Source organism: Saccostrea cucullata, unplaced genomic scaffold (genome assembly GCF_032062105.1).
Source record: "Saccostrea cucullata isolate Sc308-1 unplaced genomic scaffold, CSIRO_AGI_Scuc_v1 ctg923, whole genome shotgun sequence".
NCBI lineage: Eukaryota > Metazoa > Mollusca > Bivalvia > Ostreida > Ostreidae > Saccostrea > Saccostrea cuccullata.
In genome coordinates, this window is record NW_026936399.1 from 47411 (window position 1) to 67415 (window position 20005).

The following is a 20005-nucleotide window of genomic DNA, read 5'->3' on the forward strand; positions in this document are numbered from 1 at the left end:
ATGTAGACGTTTTTGATTAAATTCTGCTTCAAAGGAATATAACAACAGGTCAGCTGATAAAGGAACACATTTAGTGCCCATCGGGATTCCAAAAGTTGTTGGAAGATCTGGTCTCTGAAAACTTCATAAATATTGTAAATAAGGAACTCATCATCCTTTCAATACAAACTTCAGAGTACTTTTGTGTAAATTCAGATACTTCTTTTACAAATCATATTGTGCAAGACCAAATACTGTATAGGAAAATTTCCAACTTCCAATTTTATTGGAAAAAGCAGTGTCTGTTATATAAAAAAAACCTAGTATTAATTTATGGTGAGGAATGATTGTGTAAAGTATATCGAGGAAGTATATTTACGTTATGACTTTAGAATTATTTTCAATCTTCTACAAGATTGTTTTGAGTTTTTGAGAATTCTTATCTGATTAACACCACTTCTATAAATGAAATCTAACAGTACATCTGAATTTTCTCCTTCATAACAGCTAATATTTCTGTAAGGAATAAAAATAGGGCTTGGAGAGCATCTGCTTGACCATCCAATATAATTCCGTTTGTGAGGCTTGTTGTGAAGTTTAGGAATCAAGTGTAGGAAGGAAAGGTCAAATTCAGCTTGGTTGACTGGAATATCTTAAGCATTTAAATTTTTTAAATGATTCTTTGATATATTTTCAGACAATCCTAATAAATCTGACAGTGTTCAGATCTTCCTTTTCATATTTAGCCCATAACAATGTCTGATGTAAGCGGATGTTCTATAAATGTCAAGATTCTATCTATTAATAAAATTCACGTTCTTGTGAATATATAGGAAAAGTGAATGAAAGACCACTTAATCATGACATGAACATCATGCAGCAATGCTCATAAAATTCTTGTTCTTCAACAAATCATTTATTGACGAATGTTTTTAGTTGTATTTTGGACGCCTATTGTCGATTTGTGTAAAGATATTACACATAAGGCTTCACGACGGCAGCTTAAACACAATCTTTTTCATCAAAAGGATGAACAAAGGAGATCATATTGTAGTCTTAATAGTTCTTAAGGATCGGGAAATGAAAGAAACTGATAAAAGAGTGCTATTTAATATCCCATCCTTGTCGTGAGATTGACAGGGATAACTTTTTAATGCATCTCTCTTTTTATCAATTTGGTTTATAGCCTCAATTTTTGTTTTTAATTATTAAAAGGTAATAAAATACATTTTGATATGAAAATGCCGATATTTGCCATATGATCTTGAACTATCAAATGAATAATAAAAGAAAAAAGTTGATATTTACTGTCTCTATATCTAGGCATAGAAAAACAAATTTTAAATAGCTATTTTTTACGATATAAATCAAATCAAACAATTCTTTTTCATGGTCGTAGGAGGAATGCTTCAAATAAGACCAGTAAGTATTTCCCTTACGGAGCTGGGAAGGGGGGGGTGAGGGCTCAAATAAATCTATCGATACATGGTAAACTATAGACAAACCTATTTTATAACTTTGCCCACCCCCTTATAAATAAAGACTAAAGGCAATACGTTTACCGCCTTAACCAACTATACAGTAAATAATTTAGCTCTTGAAATATGAAATATACGGAGATAGCGAAAAGTACTTTGTTTACATATGAAGCAGAATTTGTCCAATTTTTTTTTCATAAAAAGAAGAAAATAAGGTTTTTTGTTATTTTACAAAACCTTTAATTTGTAAACCCGGTTCCTCCAGTGACCCAGTTTTACCGCGTCCATAAATTTTGTCAAGGCCTTAGTTGTTTTCAGGCAATCAGATTGCCGCTCAATGCATCCTATTTATATACTTCTTGTTTACTCAGTGCTGCCGCGAAATTTTTGTGAACAAAAAAGCAACTACCACCTCCACTCCACCCCCACCCCCCATTTTTTTTAATTAACCACATATTTTTTATTTGTGTGTCCGTAGGCGCTTTTTATGCACCACTTTTGTTTCCAATAAAGTTTGATGTTGTATGTTGTAACAATATTGTGGCTGGGAGACCACTGTTTTTGCATTTTTGGTCAAGCTTTCCATGATTCTGGTATGTCTCCCAGCCAAATTCTTTTTAAATGGATTTCATTTTTCGTCATTTAAATAAATGACAAGATTTTTACACTTAACATGTCTTCTGTTATGAATTTTGGAAACAAACAGAGCTGCTATGTTGCCTTGGTGTGCCAGTAAAGTTTTAACATAAAACAACAACATTTAGGTATATCGACGTATTTAACAACGGTTATTTCTATCCTTATGTCGATACGATATATCCCATTGAGCTTGAGATAAAAGATACCACAGAGTCTGCATGACACATCTGTTTCATATTTGGGTATTTTACTTGACAAAGACGTTAATGGTAATCTGACAACCAAGCATAATTACAAATGATGATTTTAACTTTTCAATCGTTAGCTTCCCTTACTTATACAGCAATATACCTTCTTCACCTGCATACGGAGTTTATAACTCTCCGTTGATTCGATACGCAGGAGCATGCCCTTCGCATGTACAATTTCTAAAATGACGTAAATCATTGACAAACAAGTCGATCATTTCGTAAGTTCTATGGTTGATACAATGATCTTGTAAGAAAATACAAATTATCATTGGCTCAAATGCTGACTGATGTTTTTCATACCAATTGTGAGTCCATTATTCATACACAGAATTCACGACGTATTTTCCCGTTTTTTTTCCGATCACGACAAGGAGCACAAGGCTGATGTGACTGATCAGCAGGGGACGCTCACTCCTCCATGGCACCTGATCCCATCTCAAACATATTGGAGCTCCCTGTTTACTCTGCACTTATTTTGGATTGTTTTACGGTATTTTGATCTTGAATACTGTTCGGTATCTCCATATATTTCATTCAAACTCCAAAACATTAAAGATGGGATCAGGTGCGATGGAGGAATGAGCATTCTCTGCATTTCGACTTATTTTTTTTTTTAAAACAAATTAATAATTTTTTTAGTTTTATGCTAAGATATTGCAGAAGCCCTTATTTTATGTGAGAATGGCAAATATTGAAAAAGGATCCTCTTAAAGATAATCTGACTTCATTAATGAATATTCGTCTCCACCATGTTATCAAAAAGGATAATAGATCTACAGATTTGATGAAAAGCTGAAATTGATGGAAGCGTATTAGTAAGACTTAGAGATATAATTCATGGCAAATGATAAGTAAGATTTACGTACGAAAAATGCGAAAATTGTCAAAAATGCCAAAGACTAAGTCAAATTTCTTTGACAGAAATTACAGTATCTATTAGACTTAATAAAGGTTTATTTTATTCATTTATTAGAAAAATTTTCCGAGTTCACGATGAGTTGTTAGTTGATAAAATACGTAAATTTGATATGATTACTTGACATGGATTCGCAAAATAAGAATTGTAGTGTAATCATCTCCTTAAATGACGTCCCCACATCGAGTCAGTTGTGTTACAATAACAAATTATGTAGGTGATGTTGGTATATAATTACATGAATGAGAGAAGTTAACGATAGAACATCTGGAATCATCCAAGTAATCACACAGATTAGTTTTTAATTGGCAATTATCGTCTATTTTTTGGTAAACAACCAAATATGAAATAGATTTGACAGACTTTGTAGTGTCGTATTTTGAAGTTCACTGGGATATCGAGTCGACATGTGAATGAAATTAACCTTTATTATTGATAAAACTTCTTATATATATATATAACTAACGGATGCAAGACTTTTCTTCTTCTTGTTGTGTAGAAGTTTTTCAATAAGTTCTGCTTTTAGCTGATACCTTTAAGTCCAAATTGGAAAAAAATGAAATGTGATGCGAAAAAAATCTCTGCCACTCATTGCTGTACAAGACAGATCTTAAAGCAATCAATATGACTTACGGCTTCGTTCCATAAACTTTGGTTCAGTGTTCACAGGACTCTTACTTGTAAAAAGTCCAATTTTCTATGAGAATAATTCCCTACATCATTTACTTTTCACAAGGAATGTTTGAAAATGACATTGGAATCATTCACATTAAATAACAGTAATATGATTAAAAATTTCACAGAGGATGGACATTATTTTGATTTTTACTCTGATTACCACTATAACTATGATGATTCACACACACTTCCTTTGGAGGAATTAATACCCGTGTCTGTGGCCTATGGCTTGACATTGGTAATTGGAATCACGGGAAATATACTGGTTATCGCCTCCGTGATAAGATTTCGGAAACTCCATAGTGTCACGAATGTCTTTTTGCTGAGTTTGGCCTCGGCGGATTTGCTTTTGGTTACCATTTGTGTTCCAGTCAAGGTAATGTTACCTGAGCTATAACACTAATTGTGATGTTCTGTATTGTAATCCATCATGAAACTTGGTTTGTTAAATACATAATAATTGTATAAAGATAGTTCGAATATATACGTAAATTGGAGAAACTCAGTTCTTTTTTTTTTGTCTCTATTTTTTACATTCTTTATTATGTGTTCTCTTTTTTTCATAGACAATGCTAAGATTCCAATATTTTTAATACTTAGAATTTCTGAAAACAAAGATTAAAAATGGCTTTTATTTTTTGTGTTGCTGGCAATTTTGATTTTTAATATGACATCTTTAAAAAATTCTACAATTCCAAATAAAGATGGTGGGTACCATTTTATTATAAATAATTTTCCCCCTAAATGCTATATTTCAAATTTGTATACAGAAATTAGCAAAGAATCAGTACCCTATTTATTGGCGATTCCATGTTACAATTTTGAAGCTCATGTCACTTTTTCCTTTCTATTAGTTTTCTTAGAGTTTCATTCTCACAAGAGACTTTTGACTCTTAATGAAGACGAAGACGTGGCATTCAAGAGGCAAATGTCTTTTATAATTTTGCGTGATCATAACTCATTTTCGACAAAAAGATCCTTTGAAGAAAGGTTGTTAGTAAATAAGCAATAGCTGAACGTCATTGTTAGCATCGTAGCAGGAAATGTTAGTCAACCATAGAATATCGGATGGAATGGAGGTTACAGACTGAAGAGTTTCAGCATATTGGTATTCTTATTGAGTAACTTAGTGAAAGGCTTTATCTACGATAATACGATAAGGAGATTCGTTTATGATATTGTTAGGCTTTCTGGTATATTTTTACTTTTAGATGATCATTTGCTGACCTTTTGCAGTGATTAATGACGTTACCGATACTTATTTTAAGTCGAGTATATGAATCATTGTTAATGATATTTAAAAAAAAAAAAAAGAAAATATCTTGATTGATATTCAAAATGGTTTTTTTTTGTAAAAAACAAAAGGATTAATAGTAAAACTAATTTGCTAAAACTTTGGTTGATTGATTGATTGTGTGTTGTTCTACGTCCTGTTTGAGAATTGTTCACTCATATAGAGATTTCAACATAAACCAGATGGCCTGCAATTTAAACTCAGGACCATTGATTGATTGATTGATTGTATACTGTTTTACGTCCCTCTCCAGAATATTTCACTGATATGGAGTCGTCACCATTGCCGGTGAAGGGCTGCAAATTTAGGCCTATGCTCTGCACTTACGGCCTTTGAGCAGGGAGGGGTCTTTATCGTGCCACACCTACTGTGACACGGGGCCTCGGTTTATACGGTCTCATCCGAAGGACCGCCCCATTTAGTCGCCTTTTACGACAAGCAAGGGGATACTAAGGACCTATTCTAATCCGGATTCCCACGGGGCTCAGGACCATTGAGACGTAAGGGTTCTTTATCGGGCCAATGCCTACAGTGACAGGGTTTGTAAGACGTCATCCGAAGGACCACAACTTTCACTTCAAAGTGTCGAGCGCTTTGTGAAGAAACAGTTGCTACCTATATTTTTTATCGACTTAGGTCAGTCGCGGCCGAGATTCGAACACAAAAAAATTCAATTAAGGTTCAAGCAATCTACCAACTGAGCTACAGTACTAGTATATGTATACTCATCTCCGTACTTTTTTTTATACCCCTCTAAATAATGATGGTCATGGTTTCAAGAAAATTCGTATGCTTGCTTATATAAATCTTTAAAAAGTGTTGCCAATAACAGCTTTAATGGTCAGATAAGGGCAGTTTTAGATATATTTCCTGTGTGATCATGTACACTTTTCCATATTTGGCTCCACCATGCCTTTAAAACCGAAAAATGAGAAAATTACCTGTACTGAAAATATATAATAATTTTAAATTGAATCTATACAACCAAATGATAAAGTAATTTTACTTCAAAAAAAGAAACAAGCATTCTATAACATTCTATATATACAACAACCTATAGTCCCCTCTGGTATCTAGCAAAAGCGGGTAAATGTTTGATATTTTTATTATACAATGTAGGTGTTCGTCTATAAACACATTTTATAAAATTATAATACTTTGACTTAAATATCTACCAGTATACTACTACTGTAAAATCACATATATAGCGTGGGACCTTTTTTTGTGGTTCGAGAAAAAAATCTTGGTTCGTGTGGATTTGAATTCGTGGATGAAGAATTGTTGAGTAGTTATGTATGTAATAATTTACATGTCGTGGTGGACATGAATTCGTAGGTCTCTCAATACCCCGAAAACAACGAAAATTAAACCTCCAAGAAAATTTATGATTTCTCAGTATGTATAATTATTTACCTGCATACATTTAGTAAGTTTATCATAAATTGCTTCTGTAGCAATTGGAAGGTACAGATAAACGCTCTCATAACAGCAAAAAAAAATCGAAGGAGATAAGATATATGGAGATTACAAATAGTGTTCAAGCGCAAAAGTGCATCAAACAACACAAATTTGGAGCAGAGAAAACACAGGCCTCCGAAAAAATCAGAGGTGGGATCAGGTGCATGCCATGGAGGAGTGAGCATACCCTACCGATCTGAATTCATTTGTATTCATATCAAGCAGAATTTGTCAAAAATCTTGAAAAGAAGAAAACACTTGCTAAGGCCTTCAACTTTACATTTAGATATAATTATATTGACAACGCTTTGTCAATAAACAATGGTTATTTCCATTCTTATGTCGATACGATATATCCCCGTGAGCCTGAGATAAAAGATACCGCAGAGTCTGGCACATCTGTGTCATATTTGAATATTTTACCTGAAAAAGACGTTAACGGTAATCTAACAACCAAGCTCTATGATAAACATGATGACTTTAACTTTTCAATCGTCAACTTCCCTTACATTTTCAGCAATACGGGGACTGTTCATTAAATAATGTCCTGAGTTTTATGGCACACAGAATAGAAATCATATGATATAAAGCTTGACTTTCTCTATTGTTTGAATAGTTTATTTTATTTGATTACAATTTATGTGACCACTTTTCATCATATAGTTTCATTGAGAAGCTGGAAAACAAGAGCTATTCAAGACACTGCATTAAAAATGAAAGGTAAATAATCAGTACATTAGAGTGAAATAAAACGCTTCATTAAATCTGCAGCAAAACTTGTTAAGAATCCCAAAGAAATATACACTGAAATATGTGAAATTTACAGCAATCAATGTTTGTTTTATAGACACATGAGCAGGTGGATTTCAATGAACAAGTATGATATAATGGGCATAAAAAATGGACACCGTCCTTGGCGACAAGGACTTACAACAACCAAGGTACTGTTTGCCAAAATTTGATTGATCAAATTAATAGGCATCATTTTGGGGGTAGTTTACACGTTTTTAAAGAAACATTTGATAGAAAAGGGGGTACACAATGGTCACCCTATGTTTTGAAAAATTAGTGAAAACGACAGCATGGAAGAATATCTAAACAATTATTTTTAAAAATCAAAAATTGTAGTTATCAACGTTTGTCTGAAATTCAAACAGATAATGAATTTTGAATCTATTGCTTTAAACCCTCAAAACAAATTCACATTAAGATGCACTTGACAAAAACAGCCAAGGTCTGAGAAGAGCAGAGAATTTCAAAATCACAAAAACAGTTTTATATGTCATTTTCTTAAATATTAGTGGTCTTTTGTTCAAATTCTTATTCGGAAAGGCAGTTCAATTTCTGGAGAAGTCTAGAAAGCAATTTTTGCAAAAAAAAAAATCGAAAGGTTTATGAGAGGATGGAACCAGAATCAGGTGTCCACTAGCATGATAGCGTCCAAACCTATACACAGTGAAGAGTAAAGAGTTTTGGGGATATACATATAGTTAATGTTTTGTCACACCAACAATATTCGCCAGATTTTCACCCTTTGACTTGTTTCATTTTCCAAATTTAAAAAAACCTCTTCAGAAAGAAGAAGCAAGTCCAGGAAAACATACGATCTGTCATATTCCAGTATACGAAGAACCATACTAAAATGTGTTCTAAAAACAATCAGATATTGGGTAAAAAATGTTACGAACATGTGTTCTAATTTAAAAAAAAAGAATATTTCATTGAAATCATCAAAATTAAATCATTAAAAAGTGTTTTTGTTTCTTTCCGAGCACTGAGGACATTATTTATTGAACAGCCCTCGTATACCTTCATCAAATGCATTCGAAGTTTATATCTCTCAGTTGATTCGATACGCAAGAGCATGCTATGCGTATGTACAATTTCTAAAACGAGGTAAATTATTGACATACAAGTTGATGAAACAAGAATATCAGAAGTCTTGTTTAAAGTCATCATTTTGTAAGTTCTATGGTCGATACAATGGCCTTGTCAGCAAATATAATTTATCATTGAGTCAAATGTTGACCGACGTTTTTCATACTAATTGTTAGTCCATTATTTATACACTTATACATTATTTATATTTTTACGTCCAGATCGTGACAAGGAGCACACTGTGGGTGTTACCGGTCGGCAGAGAATGCTCAAACCTTCATAGCACCTTATCCTACCTCCGAGTTTTTCTGTTAATGTTTGCTTTGCACCTATTTTGTATTGTTTTGCGGACTTTTAAGCTTGAATACTGTTCGTTATCTCCATATATTTCACACCCGCCGTGTGCTCCTTGTTCTGGAGAAAAAAGAAAAACCCGTGGACAACTCAGTGTTTAATAATATATAAATGAGATATTTCGCGAAACATATTTTTTTTTTACAGCTTTTGATACAGAGTACAAAAAATCTCGTTGTTATATTTTAAGATACATTGCATTATCCAAATAGAAACTATTCAAAAAAAATGCTTTACAGCCAAAGTTTGTTTGTTTGTTTGTTTCTTTTCTTTTTTTTTTTTTTTTTTTTTTTTTTTTTTTTTTAAAGAAAAATATGTAATTTTTATCAATGAAATTCTTTTTAAACGCCTTGTAAAGATTTCTTTCATGATTGAAATCAGATAGTTTACAAATCTAAATTCTCGCGATTCCTGGCTCTTACATGCAACTAGATTACTTACAACTTCTACGTTCATCACTCTAAATTCGGTCAAACCCTAGAATTTCCGGTTTTATGTTTATGATTAATTTTTAATTGTGTAATCAACATGCTATAACCGACAATAAACTTTATAATTTATTATCAGTTCTTTGATTAAAGTATTGCTTTCACACTTCGTTAAAGTGTTTAATGTATATATTATGGATGAATATGGAACATATTTATGTTGCTTATAACATTTGTGTAGGTGTATATAACAAATACGAACAAATCGTGACATTCCTTTAATTTTTTTTCCTCTTTTAATTGTTAATTGCACAATCATTAAATTTTTATAAAATTGCCGCTTTGAAAGTGAAATCTTTCAAATGTTATGAAAACATGCATTTTGTTAAATAAACAAAATTGTTTTTCACATGTCCTTTATATGTCTAAAAATATCATCTCCATTCAAAGAAAGATGCATCTAACAATTGATCGCTGGCGAGAAAAAAACCTACTACTGATCCATCCTCAAGAGTGCAAACGAGCTAGCTATGAAATTTAACACATCATTCATTTTTTGTTAAAAACAAAATTGCAGTGGCAGACGATACAAAATAGGTCGAACAAGGAAAATGCATTAAAGTTATGTTTTTCATCAAATTTCAAAGAAAGTAAATGCGTCGTGTGTTTAATGTCGTTTATCGTTTAGTATTTAACTTTTTGTAGGGTGACATTTGTGAAAAGAGAATTTGAATTAAAAATTTGCTTAATTTTCCGTGCTGATCAGTTTATATTATAAACGCAAAAAATGCTTAATTTTCTTTGCTGATATCAGTTCAAATAATATTCGCAAAAAATTATGCTTAATTTTCTTTGCTGTACAGTTCAGGGCATCATGTGATTTTTTCCATATGAAGTACTTCATTTTGGACCTTTACATTCTTCGGAACAAATGAAAAACAATTTTATTTAGTATTTTACAATGCTTTGAGGAAGTCTGCATGGTAATTCAAATTCAACTTTGTTGTTGGATAATATAATATTTAGAATAAAATATATAAAGATAATAAACAGTATTCAAGCTCTGACCATTCAAACAATACAAATCAGTAAAAAAGCAAATACAAACCTAACAAACATCAGATGTGCGATTAGGTGCCATGGAGGAGTGAGCATCCCCTGCCAATAGTCCACATATCGTAATAATAACGGGGGAAAACCCGTGGACAATTCAGCCTGTTTATAATGCTCTAATAATAAGTATGAAAAAATTTCAGTCAGCATTTGATTTAACGATAGATTATCTTTACTGGCAAGGTCATCGTATCGACTAAATTACTTACGTAATGATGATTATAAACGAGACTGTTGATCTTCTTGTTTCATCAACTTGCTTGTTCATAACAAAAATTGTTTTAGAAAATGTTCATGCGTAGAGCATGCTTTTGAAAATTGAACCATCTGAGAGATAGAAACTTTGTATGCAGGAGATAAGGGTATACTAAGCATAAATAAAGGGAGTTCGTTGACATATGAAAAGTTGAAGTTATCTCGTTAAGTTTTGTTGTTAGGTTACCATTAACATCTTTTTTGAACAACATCCAATAAATGAAACAGATATGTCTGACTCTGTGGTATTTTTTATTTTAAACTTTCTGGGATATATTGTGTCGACATATGAATGGAAATCACAATTGTTAATTAAAAGTACATTTTTGATACATCTAAACGTGCAATGATAGACCAAAACAAGTTTTTTTTTCATGTGTAATATTTTGAATAAATTCTGCTTTATATGAACACAACGGATTTACAATTTAGAAAAACTGCTTTCTTTGAAAGGAAAGTTGGATTACGATTGATAGAACTAAAACCAAGTTTCTCTATAATGAACTGAATTAATGATTCACCTTGTTGCATACTAGTACTTTGTAAGCTAGAACCAGTAAAATCTCTTTTTCTGTCACTTCTAAATTACTAAAGGCAGAAGGATAGATTTTAATATGCATTCCACTTTAAAACGAGATTTTAAAATGCACATATTATCTTGGTGTATATGCTATATACAGTGTAACTTTAATATGGAAGATGTGTTAAGGTTAACCATTTTCTGGGTTTCCCTTCTATGCAACTAGTGGATTGATATTAAAATTATCAATCACGCTCACCGTAAATCACGTTTAATTAGCTAGACCTTGCTTCCGTGTAATTACGCAAGTTTCTTTTCTCGCAAAATATTCATCATACTATTTGAATCAATACTACTAAAGGTTCTGGAGAACATTGGAATTCGTGTAAATTTTTATCCCGCTTATAAATATAATATTACTCCATCGCGGATACAAGTTGTGCGAATATGTTGTACAAATGTAATTACCGTACTGCGTACAACGACGTAAATACTGACAATAAAACGTCTCGATTGTGTAACATTGGGTAAAATGATTGTAATCATTGAAGACAGTTTAAATATGAAAAGTTTACGTTTTCTGCAAATTTGTTTTCGGTATTTTTTTATTGTTTAAATAAATATGTTTATATACCTCTAGATTTGAATTTCGTATAATTACTTTATTCGTGTTGATTTTCTTTTCAGTGTATAGCTTTCTTTACTTATTCCTGGAGACTTGGAGAGTTCCTTTGCAAGTTTGTGAACTACCTTCAGAATTTGTCTATAATCTGCTCCGTCATGACACTGACAGGATTGAGTCTAGAAAGGTATTTTTTTTGTCAAATAGGAAAATTCTTTAACAATCAGATCAAGTGAAAGTTTAAATAAAATACCCGTTATGGAGATAAGGAACAGTTCAAACCAAAGCCCATCAAAACAATACAAGTATGCAGCAGAACAAACACATACCTCCCAAAACATAGAGGTGGAATTAGGTGCCTTGGAGGATTAAGCATTCCCTGCCTACAGCTCACACTCACCTTGTGTTCCTTGACATATTGATAGCTAGCAGTTTCGTCATCAACCCGATTTATAAAAATAAAAAACAATTTTAAAAGCAAATTATGATATTGCGAAGTACACATATTATGAAAATATTAATTATTTCTTTGTGTGTTAAGAATTAAAATCCTATAACATTATTTCGTCCGATCAGTCTCATGATTACAAGTTTTGAATGAGAATCCCAAACTGGGTCAAGTACAATAGACTGGGTTCCTTCCAAGATAATACGCCTGCATTTTACCATATAATCTATTAGGTATCATACATATTCACAAAGATTTAGAACCAATCAAGTACGCAAGGATTGGCTATAACGAAGGGAGCAGCAATTCGCAAAACAATCGAAAATAGAACACTATGCACGAAAGACAAAAGGACAATCATTCATCTTGGATAAACACCCCCCTTACATTCCCAGGGTCCTATTGCACGCAGACATAATAATTAAAAATACATGTACATAATTTAACTATGTTTATATTAAGCAATTTTGATTTTTGCCTGCATTGCACTTTTCATCGAGAGTGAATATTGATCGTGTATTTAATTAAATTTTAATTACAGATAATTATAAAATTAGATTTAATACACAAGGAATAAGTACGATCGATATGAATGAGCAGTATTTTAGATTTTTTTTCTTTCATTATTGATAATAACATATATGAAGTCAATTGAGTTTGGGTTTGTTATTCTAATAAAGTACCATGCACAGACTGCAATAAATAAATTATTGAACCGAGTGGTTCGTTTTTGTTATATGGGTAAATCACATTCAAGGCATCCATTATGTAATTTCCTGTCTTCTTTTGTTGCAAACTCCAAGCTTATAAAAAACCTATTACTTTACTGTATCCTAATGCGTTCCTTAAGAGGATGTCATTAAATAGCTTCATTATGATACCACATCGAACCTTGTTTTTCTTCAATCAAGGTGGAAGTTTTGAAGTCAATCAACTTTCTTTTTTTAAGTTGAAAAATGTCATTATGTGTGATATTCAGCCATGCTGAATATTTGACATTTGTGAGTAATTTCATTATGATGATTATGTTAAAAAGGGTATTTCAAGAGTCTGATATTTCATGACACAGGCACCAAACTCGCTTGAATTTTTGACCCTCTAGTATATTATATTATAATGTTCTAGGGGGTCAAAAATTCAAGCGAGTTTGGTGCCTGTGCTTTACCAATCCTCATATTTTGTACATTTCGTTTTATTTCTCATTTTGATATTAAGAAAATCAGAAAAAAATGATGTGTTTTTGAAATACAGATGTCTAAAAATATGTCAGCTCAAAGCCAAAAGTAAAGTTTTTAAAATTTAAATGTAGGTTAAAACATAGATCAATGGTAAAAATGATGCTATCTAATAAAAGGTCTGAATATTTGAAAGTTCTGAAATCACAAAGCCCTGACATTGTATGGATGATTATTACAGTACATTGATTGATTGATTGAATAATTGGTGTTTAACGCCGAGTCGGCAATATTTCAGCTTTATTTCGAGCATCTGTAATGTAAAAGCCCTAGCTCCAATATACCCTAACAGTTTTGGCCAAAGTTTGAAATCATGTACATCCCGAAACAAAATGGCTGCTATGTTACAACGCACTTTGAAAAATTACGCACTTTGAAAAATAAAATTTCTTTTCAAAGTAAGTTGATATCGACCATATTAACGCACTTGAAAAAATATGTATGTCTTGGTCAATATTCTTGCAAATCTTGGGTATAATAATAATTTAACCTGATTGATAACTCTTTGGTGATGAGGTCACTTCCGGATGTGAAAGTGAGAGATTTTGATTTTACCATACTTTGAAAATTATTTCTTTCTTAAATGTGTTACTGTACTTTATTTTTTCCAGTTTGCATGGCATGCATGTAATGTAAACTAAAATTTATTGAAAGTTTTCATCGTCATACCACTTATGCAAATACATTTATCTGGGTGTAGCATAGGCATCGGTAGCAGGGGGTCTACACACAAATGTTTTGCAAAGATATACATAATGACATTAAAAATTGGGGGGGACACTTTCAATTTGCTACCGACAGCTATGTATAAGAAAGAGTTTGACTGAGAGACCTTCTATATACTCATCTTCTTGTTCTCAATGAAAGTAAATCAATACATGTACATGTAAATTAAAACGTTTTTCGAAAAATATAATTATTACAAATTAAGTCTCTCAATTACTAAAATCTAAGTCTATAATTTTTGTTTTATACATATTTTTTTTCAAAGTGCGTTAAACCTCCACATGATAAAAAAGGTTTATGTACACTCTTAACGCACTTTGAAAAAGTTTTTCAAAGTGCATTGAGTATGTCCCAAATTTAACGCACTGTTACAACGCACTTTGAAAAATTACGCACTTTGAAAAAAAATTTCAAACTGCGTTGAAATTTGGGACCAAGCTAACGCACTTTGAAAAAAAATTTTTTTTTTCAAAGTGCGTTAATATCGACCATATTAACGCACTTTGAAAAAAAATGTAAAGATTGGTCAATATTCCTTCAAATAATCGGTATGATAAATAACAGATCCTGGTTTGATAACTTTTTAATGATAAAGTCACCGTAGGACCTGAGATATTGACGTTTTAAAAATTTAAGGTTTTGATAAAATAAAAGGGAAAATTAAAGGGTCTTGAAAAAAAAGTGGCGATTGTTTAAGTTCATTAATTCGTTTCTTCTTCTTCTTTTTTTTAAATTCTAGTCTTTAAAAAGTAGATGTAAAGGTGTATAGGGGGTACTAACAGAGGACAGCTTCAAGCAACTTAGCATTTATCATGATAAAAAGGGGCCAATTTGATTGTTCAAAACTATGAAAATTCTTTCTCTCTCATACGTTTTACTGTACTTAAAATTTCTAGTTTTCATCTGTTTTAATTAACTCATTTATTATTGAAAGCTTTCAACGTCATACCAGTTAGGTAAATACATAATTATATGAATGCTTTGAGTATAGCATAGACATCGAGACTGGGCGAAGGACCATGGGAGGGGATGGGAGGCTAAGCCCCCCACTTATTTTGGAAAGATATATACATCGTATAAGCATTGAAAATGCAGCGTGCCATTTTTAGGTTTATTGCTCCCCTCCCCGTTTGTTACCGACACCTATGTATTGGAAAAAATTTTCAAAGTGCGTTGATTTTGTCCCAATTTTAATGCACTTTGAAAAATTTTTTCAAAGTGCGTAATTTTTTCAAAGTGCGTTGCCACAACGCACTCTGAAAATTTTTTTCAAAGTGCGTTGATTTTGTCCCAATTTTAACGCAGTTTGAAAATTTTTTTCAAAGTGCATAATTTTTTCAAAGTGCGTTGCCACACTGCGCTTTCAAGATTCTTTTCTCTCTTAAATGTTTTAATGTAATCATTTTTTTCCAGTTTGCATACATTTTATGTAAACTAAAATTTACTGAAAGATTTCAAAGTCATACCAGTTATGCAAATACATATATGTGGGTGCAACATAGGCATCGGTACCGGAAGGGGGGCTTAGGCACACAAATGTTTTGCAAAGATATACATATAATAGGCATTGAAAATTGGGCTTACCTGGGGGGGGGGTTCCACTTTCAATTTGCTACCGACGGCTATATACAATTTTAAGCTGAGAGACCTATATATTTCTCCTTGTTCTCAATGAGGTTAAATGAGTACATGTAAATTTAAAAGTTTTTCGAAAGATATAGTTATTACAAATTGATTCTCTCAAATACTAAAATTTTAGTCTAAATTTTTTTTTTCAAAGTGCCTAAAATATCCCAGTAGTAAAAAATGCGTATATATGTACACTCTTAACGCACTTTAAAAAAAATTTCAAAGTGCGTTGCCAAACTGCGTTGCCACACTGCTATAAAGGTGCATTTCATGATATGGACCTCTCAGAAAATAATGTCAGATTGTAATGCATTGTCAGCTTTTCATGATACTGTAATTTACATATATATATATATATATATATATATATATATATATATATATATATATATATATATATATATATATATATATATATATATATATATATATATATATATAAAATTTACTTTACTTTACATTTTCAGATACTACGCTATTCTCCATCCGATAAAGTCTAAGTATGTGTGTACAATCAGCCTAGCCAGACGAAGTGTTGTCTGCATTTGGATTCTGAGCGTCATCATGGCAACCCCAACTCTTGCAGGCCAGGTAAATTGAACTGTGTATAGACTAGTTACATGAGTTATATAGAATAAATTTATTTAAGGGCATTGGCAAGGTTCCTGACTTTAGTATAGAAATTTTCAAGAACTTTTGAAAATGTTTAATGATACCAAACATGTTTATTCTAATTCTTTAACCCACCAAACCGGCCTTCCTTTTTAGATTTTGTTGAGTCAATGTTTTCACAATTCTCAATCCATTTCCTATAAAAAAAATGTTGATAAAAAGGACCTACATTATTTTCAACCATATGATTTCTCTAAAACCCATTTATTTCACTATTTTCTTTGTACCGGATATTTCTTAAAATTAAGGAAAGGAAAAAAATCGTTAGATTTTAGCGGTAAGCAAAGAGCCAATACTCTTCTATTAGAGTTCTTACTTGCTTATATTGGTTTCTAGTATTGCATGCAGTTGAAATGCGACAGAAATAGGCACATTTATATAATATGATAATATTATCATTTCATGTTCATTAGTTGAACCTGATTCGTCAAGATACATAGTTTAAAAACACATTACCTTATGATTGATAAATAACATTCTCCAACGTTTTAGAATATAGCAATAATTAACAGTATTTGGCATTTCCAAAAATGACTGTAAAGAACATATGCACGTATCGTTCCCTGTAACATGTACTTGTTTAAAACATCACATATAAAATAATAACATAATAAATATTGCATGTAGTTGAAAGTAAACATTATGAATTTTTACTCCAAGGAAACCATAATAAGTCCACTTTTTATTATATTATACTGAATGTTTAATACAAAAAAAAAAAAAAAAAAAACAACAGGTGAAACACATGCATATAGTTTCTGCACTGTCAATTCTTTTTTATATCACTAATCAATGTTCTCTGTTGACAATTTATATAGCTCTAGGGACGTGATTTCCTCATTAAAACGGAAACCGTGTTTTACCACAAAAAAATTATGAGGAATAAAATTTTAAAAATTACATGAAATTATAATAGATGTATTGAAAAAATGTATAGTACTGGAAATTATTATCCACCCCCAAAAATAGCTGACTAAGATAAAGCTCGCTAGAATGTAATATATTTGTAATATTCTTGTCACTGTTTTATTAGACTCACAAGTTGGTAGGTACACACCGGAATGCCCATTGGTGTATATTGGAGTGGGAAAATACCTTTGTACAGAGATTGTATGGTGTTTACATGTTCCTGATCATCTTGTTCGTCCCATTCGTGATTCTAAGTTTCACTTACACCAGCATCTGTAGAAAACTATGGAAAATGGATGGACGCGACCAAAATATAGGGTAAAACAGTACTTTTTAAAATACTTCAGTTATGTACACATGTATGTAAGCATATACTTGATTTTTGCCTGTAACGTGAAGTAAACCAAAAACAAAAGTTCCCTTTCCTTTTCTTTGTGAGTAATATATATTTAATATAATCACAAAAAGTCGTCGGGATCACAAAATTGATAAAATATCATTTATGTTAAAAACTATACACTCAATTTTAATTCACGCCTTAGCAATGTCAATGACAAAGAAGAGACTATCCAACTTCGACGAGTGTTGTCAAGACGAGACAAAAAAGTCATCACCAACAGAGGAACTCATAGCGATGATACTTATTCCAGGAAGCAGGTAGTCTGCACGTGGAGAAAGTCATGAATAATTGATCTTTTCTAGCATAATTGCAAGAACCAGTTGTCATTTTTACAACAACAAAAAAATACTTGTAGTTCAAAATTGTAAACATTGACAATTATTTGTTAATTAAGATATCATTTTTTTTCCAAAGGGATTCATAATTTAAACTGTATCTTAATGTTATAGAAATACACCATTTTGTCCATTATAGCTTAGACCATCTTTAAAATAATTTTTTTTTTCTTTCTCAAAGGGCAAAGTAATTATAGGTAACCAAGTATTTGTATCTGCAGATCATATGGCAGTTTTATTTGATAGATCTGAATATATAAAGAATTACATTTTGTGACCGATTTAACTGTTAACAAATTTATTCAGATCCCATTGTGGTCATTGCTTTAAAAATATTGAGACTTGATGTGCCATAACTTTGGAATTAATTGAAGTTCTAAGATCAGATTACTTGACTTTTATTTTTATTTTACATCTAGGTCGTGAAGATGCTTGTAACCATTATCATCCTGTTTATGATCTCATGGGGACCAATAACGACCAACAATCTCTTGGTATCCTTTGACATCCTAGACAACTTGCACATGGGAACGTTGAAACACGTCCGCCAAGCGTTTTATGTGTTATCGTACTTTAATAGTTGTGTCAACCCAATTGTCTATGGGTTCATGTCCAAGAATTTTAGGAAGGCGTTTATCATTGCACTAGGCTTTATGTGTTTTGGTCGCAGACAGAGAAGCCGATTCTTCGATGAAACTGTCGTACGTTTTTCTACAGAAAATCGCTCTAGCAGTGTAGTACAGAGTTATCAATATAGGATTTCTAAACAGTTCACGAGGGAACAGAACACCTATGTACACTGAATCATGTATAGGGAAATTTCTATTTGAAGTGTATACCGGTAATAAAAATAAAGAAGTGTCAAATAATAAGGAAATAAGAAGCCAATTGATTACATTTAGTACCCTTTATGACCATTGTAAAAAATGTCGTCAGATATGCAATTCAAAATAAAGGTATGAATGACAATGAACTGAAGACATCTCCAACTTCAAGATGGACATTTATCTATAGGGCAACCATAGTCATGGTCGGCGTATTAATATTTATTATAATTTCAATATCAAGAAGTACCTGACTGTGTATCCACCACTTATGATTTTTTTATTTTCAATTTTACTTTATTCTTTGCCATCACCTGTTTTGTTAATACAGATTTATTGGAATAAATGGCTAGCATATTTAGTCCAGCTATCGTTTGTCATTTATAATGTTATCTTATGTTTCATAAATCCAACAAGCTATCCCGAAGTTTGCAAGAATAAAACCAAACAGTATCTGTTGAAAATTGTAATTAATGTAAGAGAGATATGTGGAATCTCTGCTTTATAGCAGATGTTGTTATTGGGCATATTGTCTATATAGAAATAAGGCCTTCAAAAAGATCATTGAATTGATTATCTTCATATTAAGTACGAAGTCATCATTAAAGAAAATATCGTAATCAAAGCTATATTTTTCACGAATACGACAGCATTTCATTTTCAATGAAATGGACTACATGTATATACATTTCATGAATCGAATAATTCTTCTTGTCCTAGACGAACACTTGCAAAGCATGTCAAATCATTCAAATTTTGAAATACCGAGAAAATAACGTACATTTACATTTATCAATATCTTGGAACTTCGCTATTTACCACACACATATGAGCTTGTTCTCAAGAAACATGCCTTTAAGCTGAAATAAAATGAAAATAATGAGCAGACTTCTGTGTATTTAGAAGATCTTATCTCTAAAAGAGGCTGTTATAGAACGGAATAACTATAGGTACTTGCCTTGAG

General features: G+C 31.8%; 1 protein-coding gene across 1 annotated transcript; it reads left to right on the plus strand.

Annotated features, from left to right (window-relative positions):
- The first annotated feature begins 4017 nt into the window (after positions 1-4017).
- On the plus strand, positions 4018-19385 carry LOC134245473 (QRFP-like peptide receptor). Its single transcript, XM_062727751.1, has 6 exons — positions 4018-4317; positions 11929-12050; positions 16369-16492; positions 17607-17800; positions 18025-18139; positions 18637-19385. Exons 1-6 carry the CDS (start codon positions 4048-4050, stop codon positions 19018-19020), a joined length of 1209 nt encoding a protein of 402 aa, XP_062583735.1. The 5' UTR covers positions 4018-4047; the 3' UTR covers positions 19021-19385.
- Positions 19386-20005: the final 620 nt, after the last annotated feature.

What these genes read in the sequence shown, in the direction of transcription:
- LOC134245473 (XM_062727751.1), top strand. Translation starts at nt 4,048, where the DNA reads ATGATTAAAAATTTCACAGAGGATGGACATTATTTTGATTTTTACTCT. An exon ending in CCATTTGTGTTCCAGTCAAG is followed by an intron (nt 4,318 to 11,928) that starts GTAATGTTACCT and finishes TTTTCTTTTCAG; the next exon opens with TGTATAGCTTTCTTTACTTA. An exon ending in ATACTTATTCCAGGAAGCAG is followed by an intron (nt 18,140 to 18,636) that starts GTAGTCTGCACG and finishes TTTTACATCTAG; the next exon opens with GTCGTGAAGATGCTTGTAAC.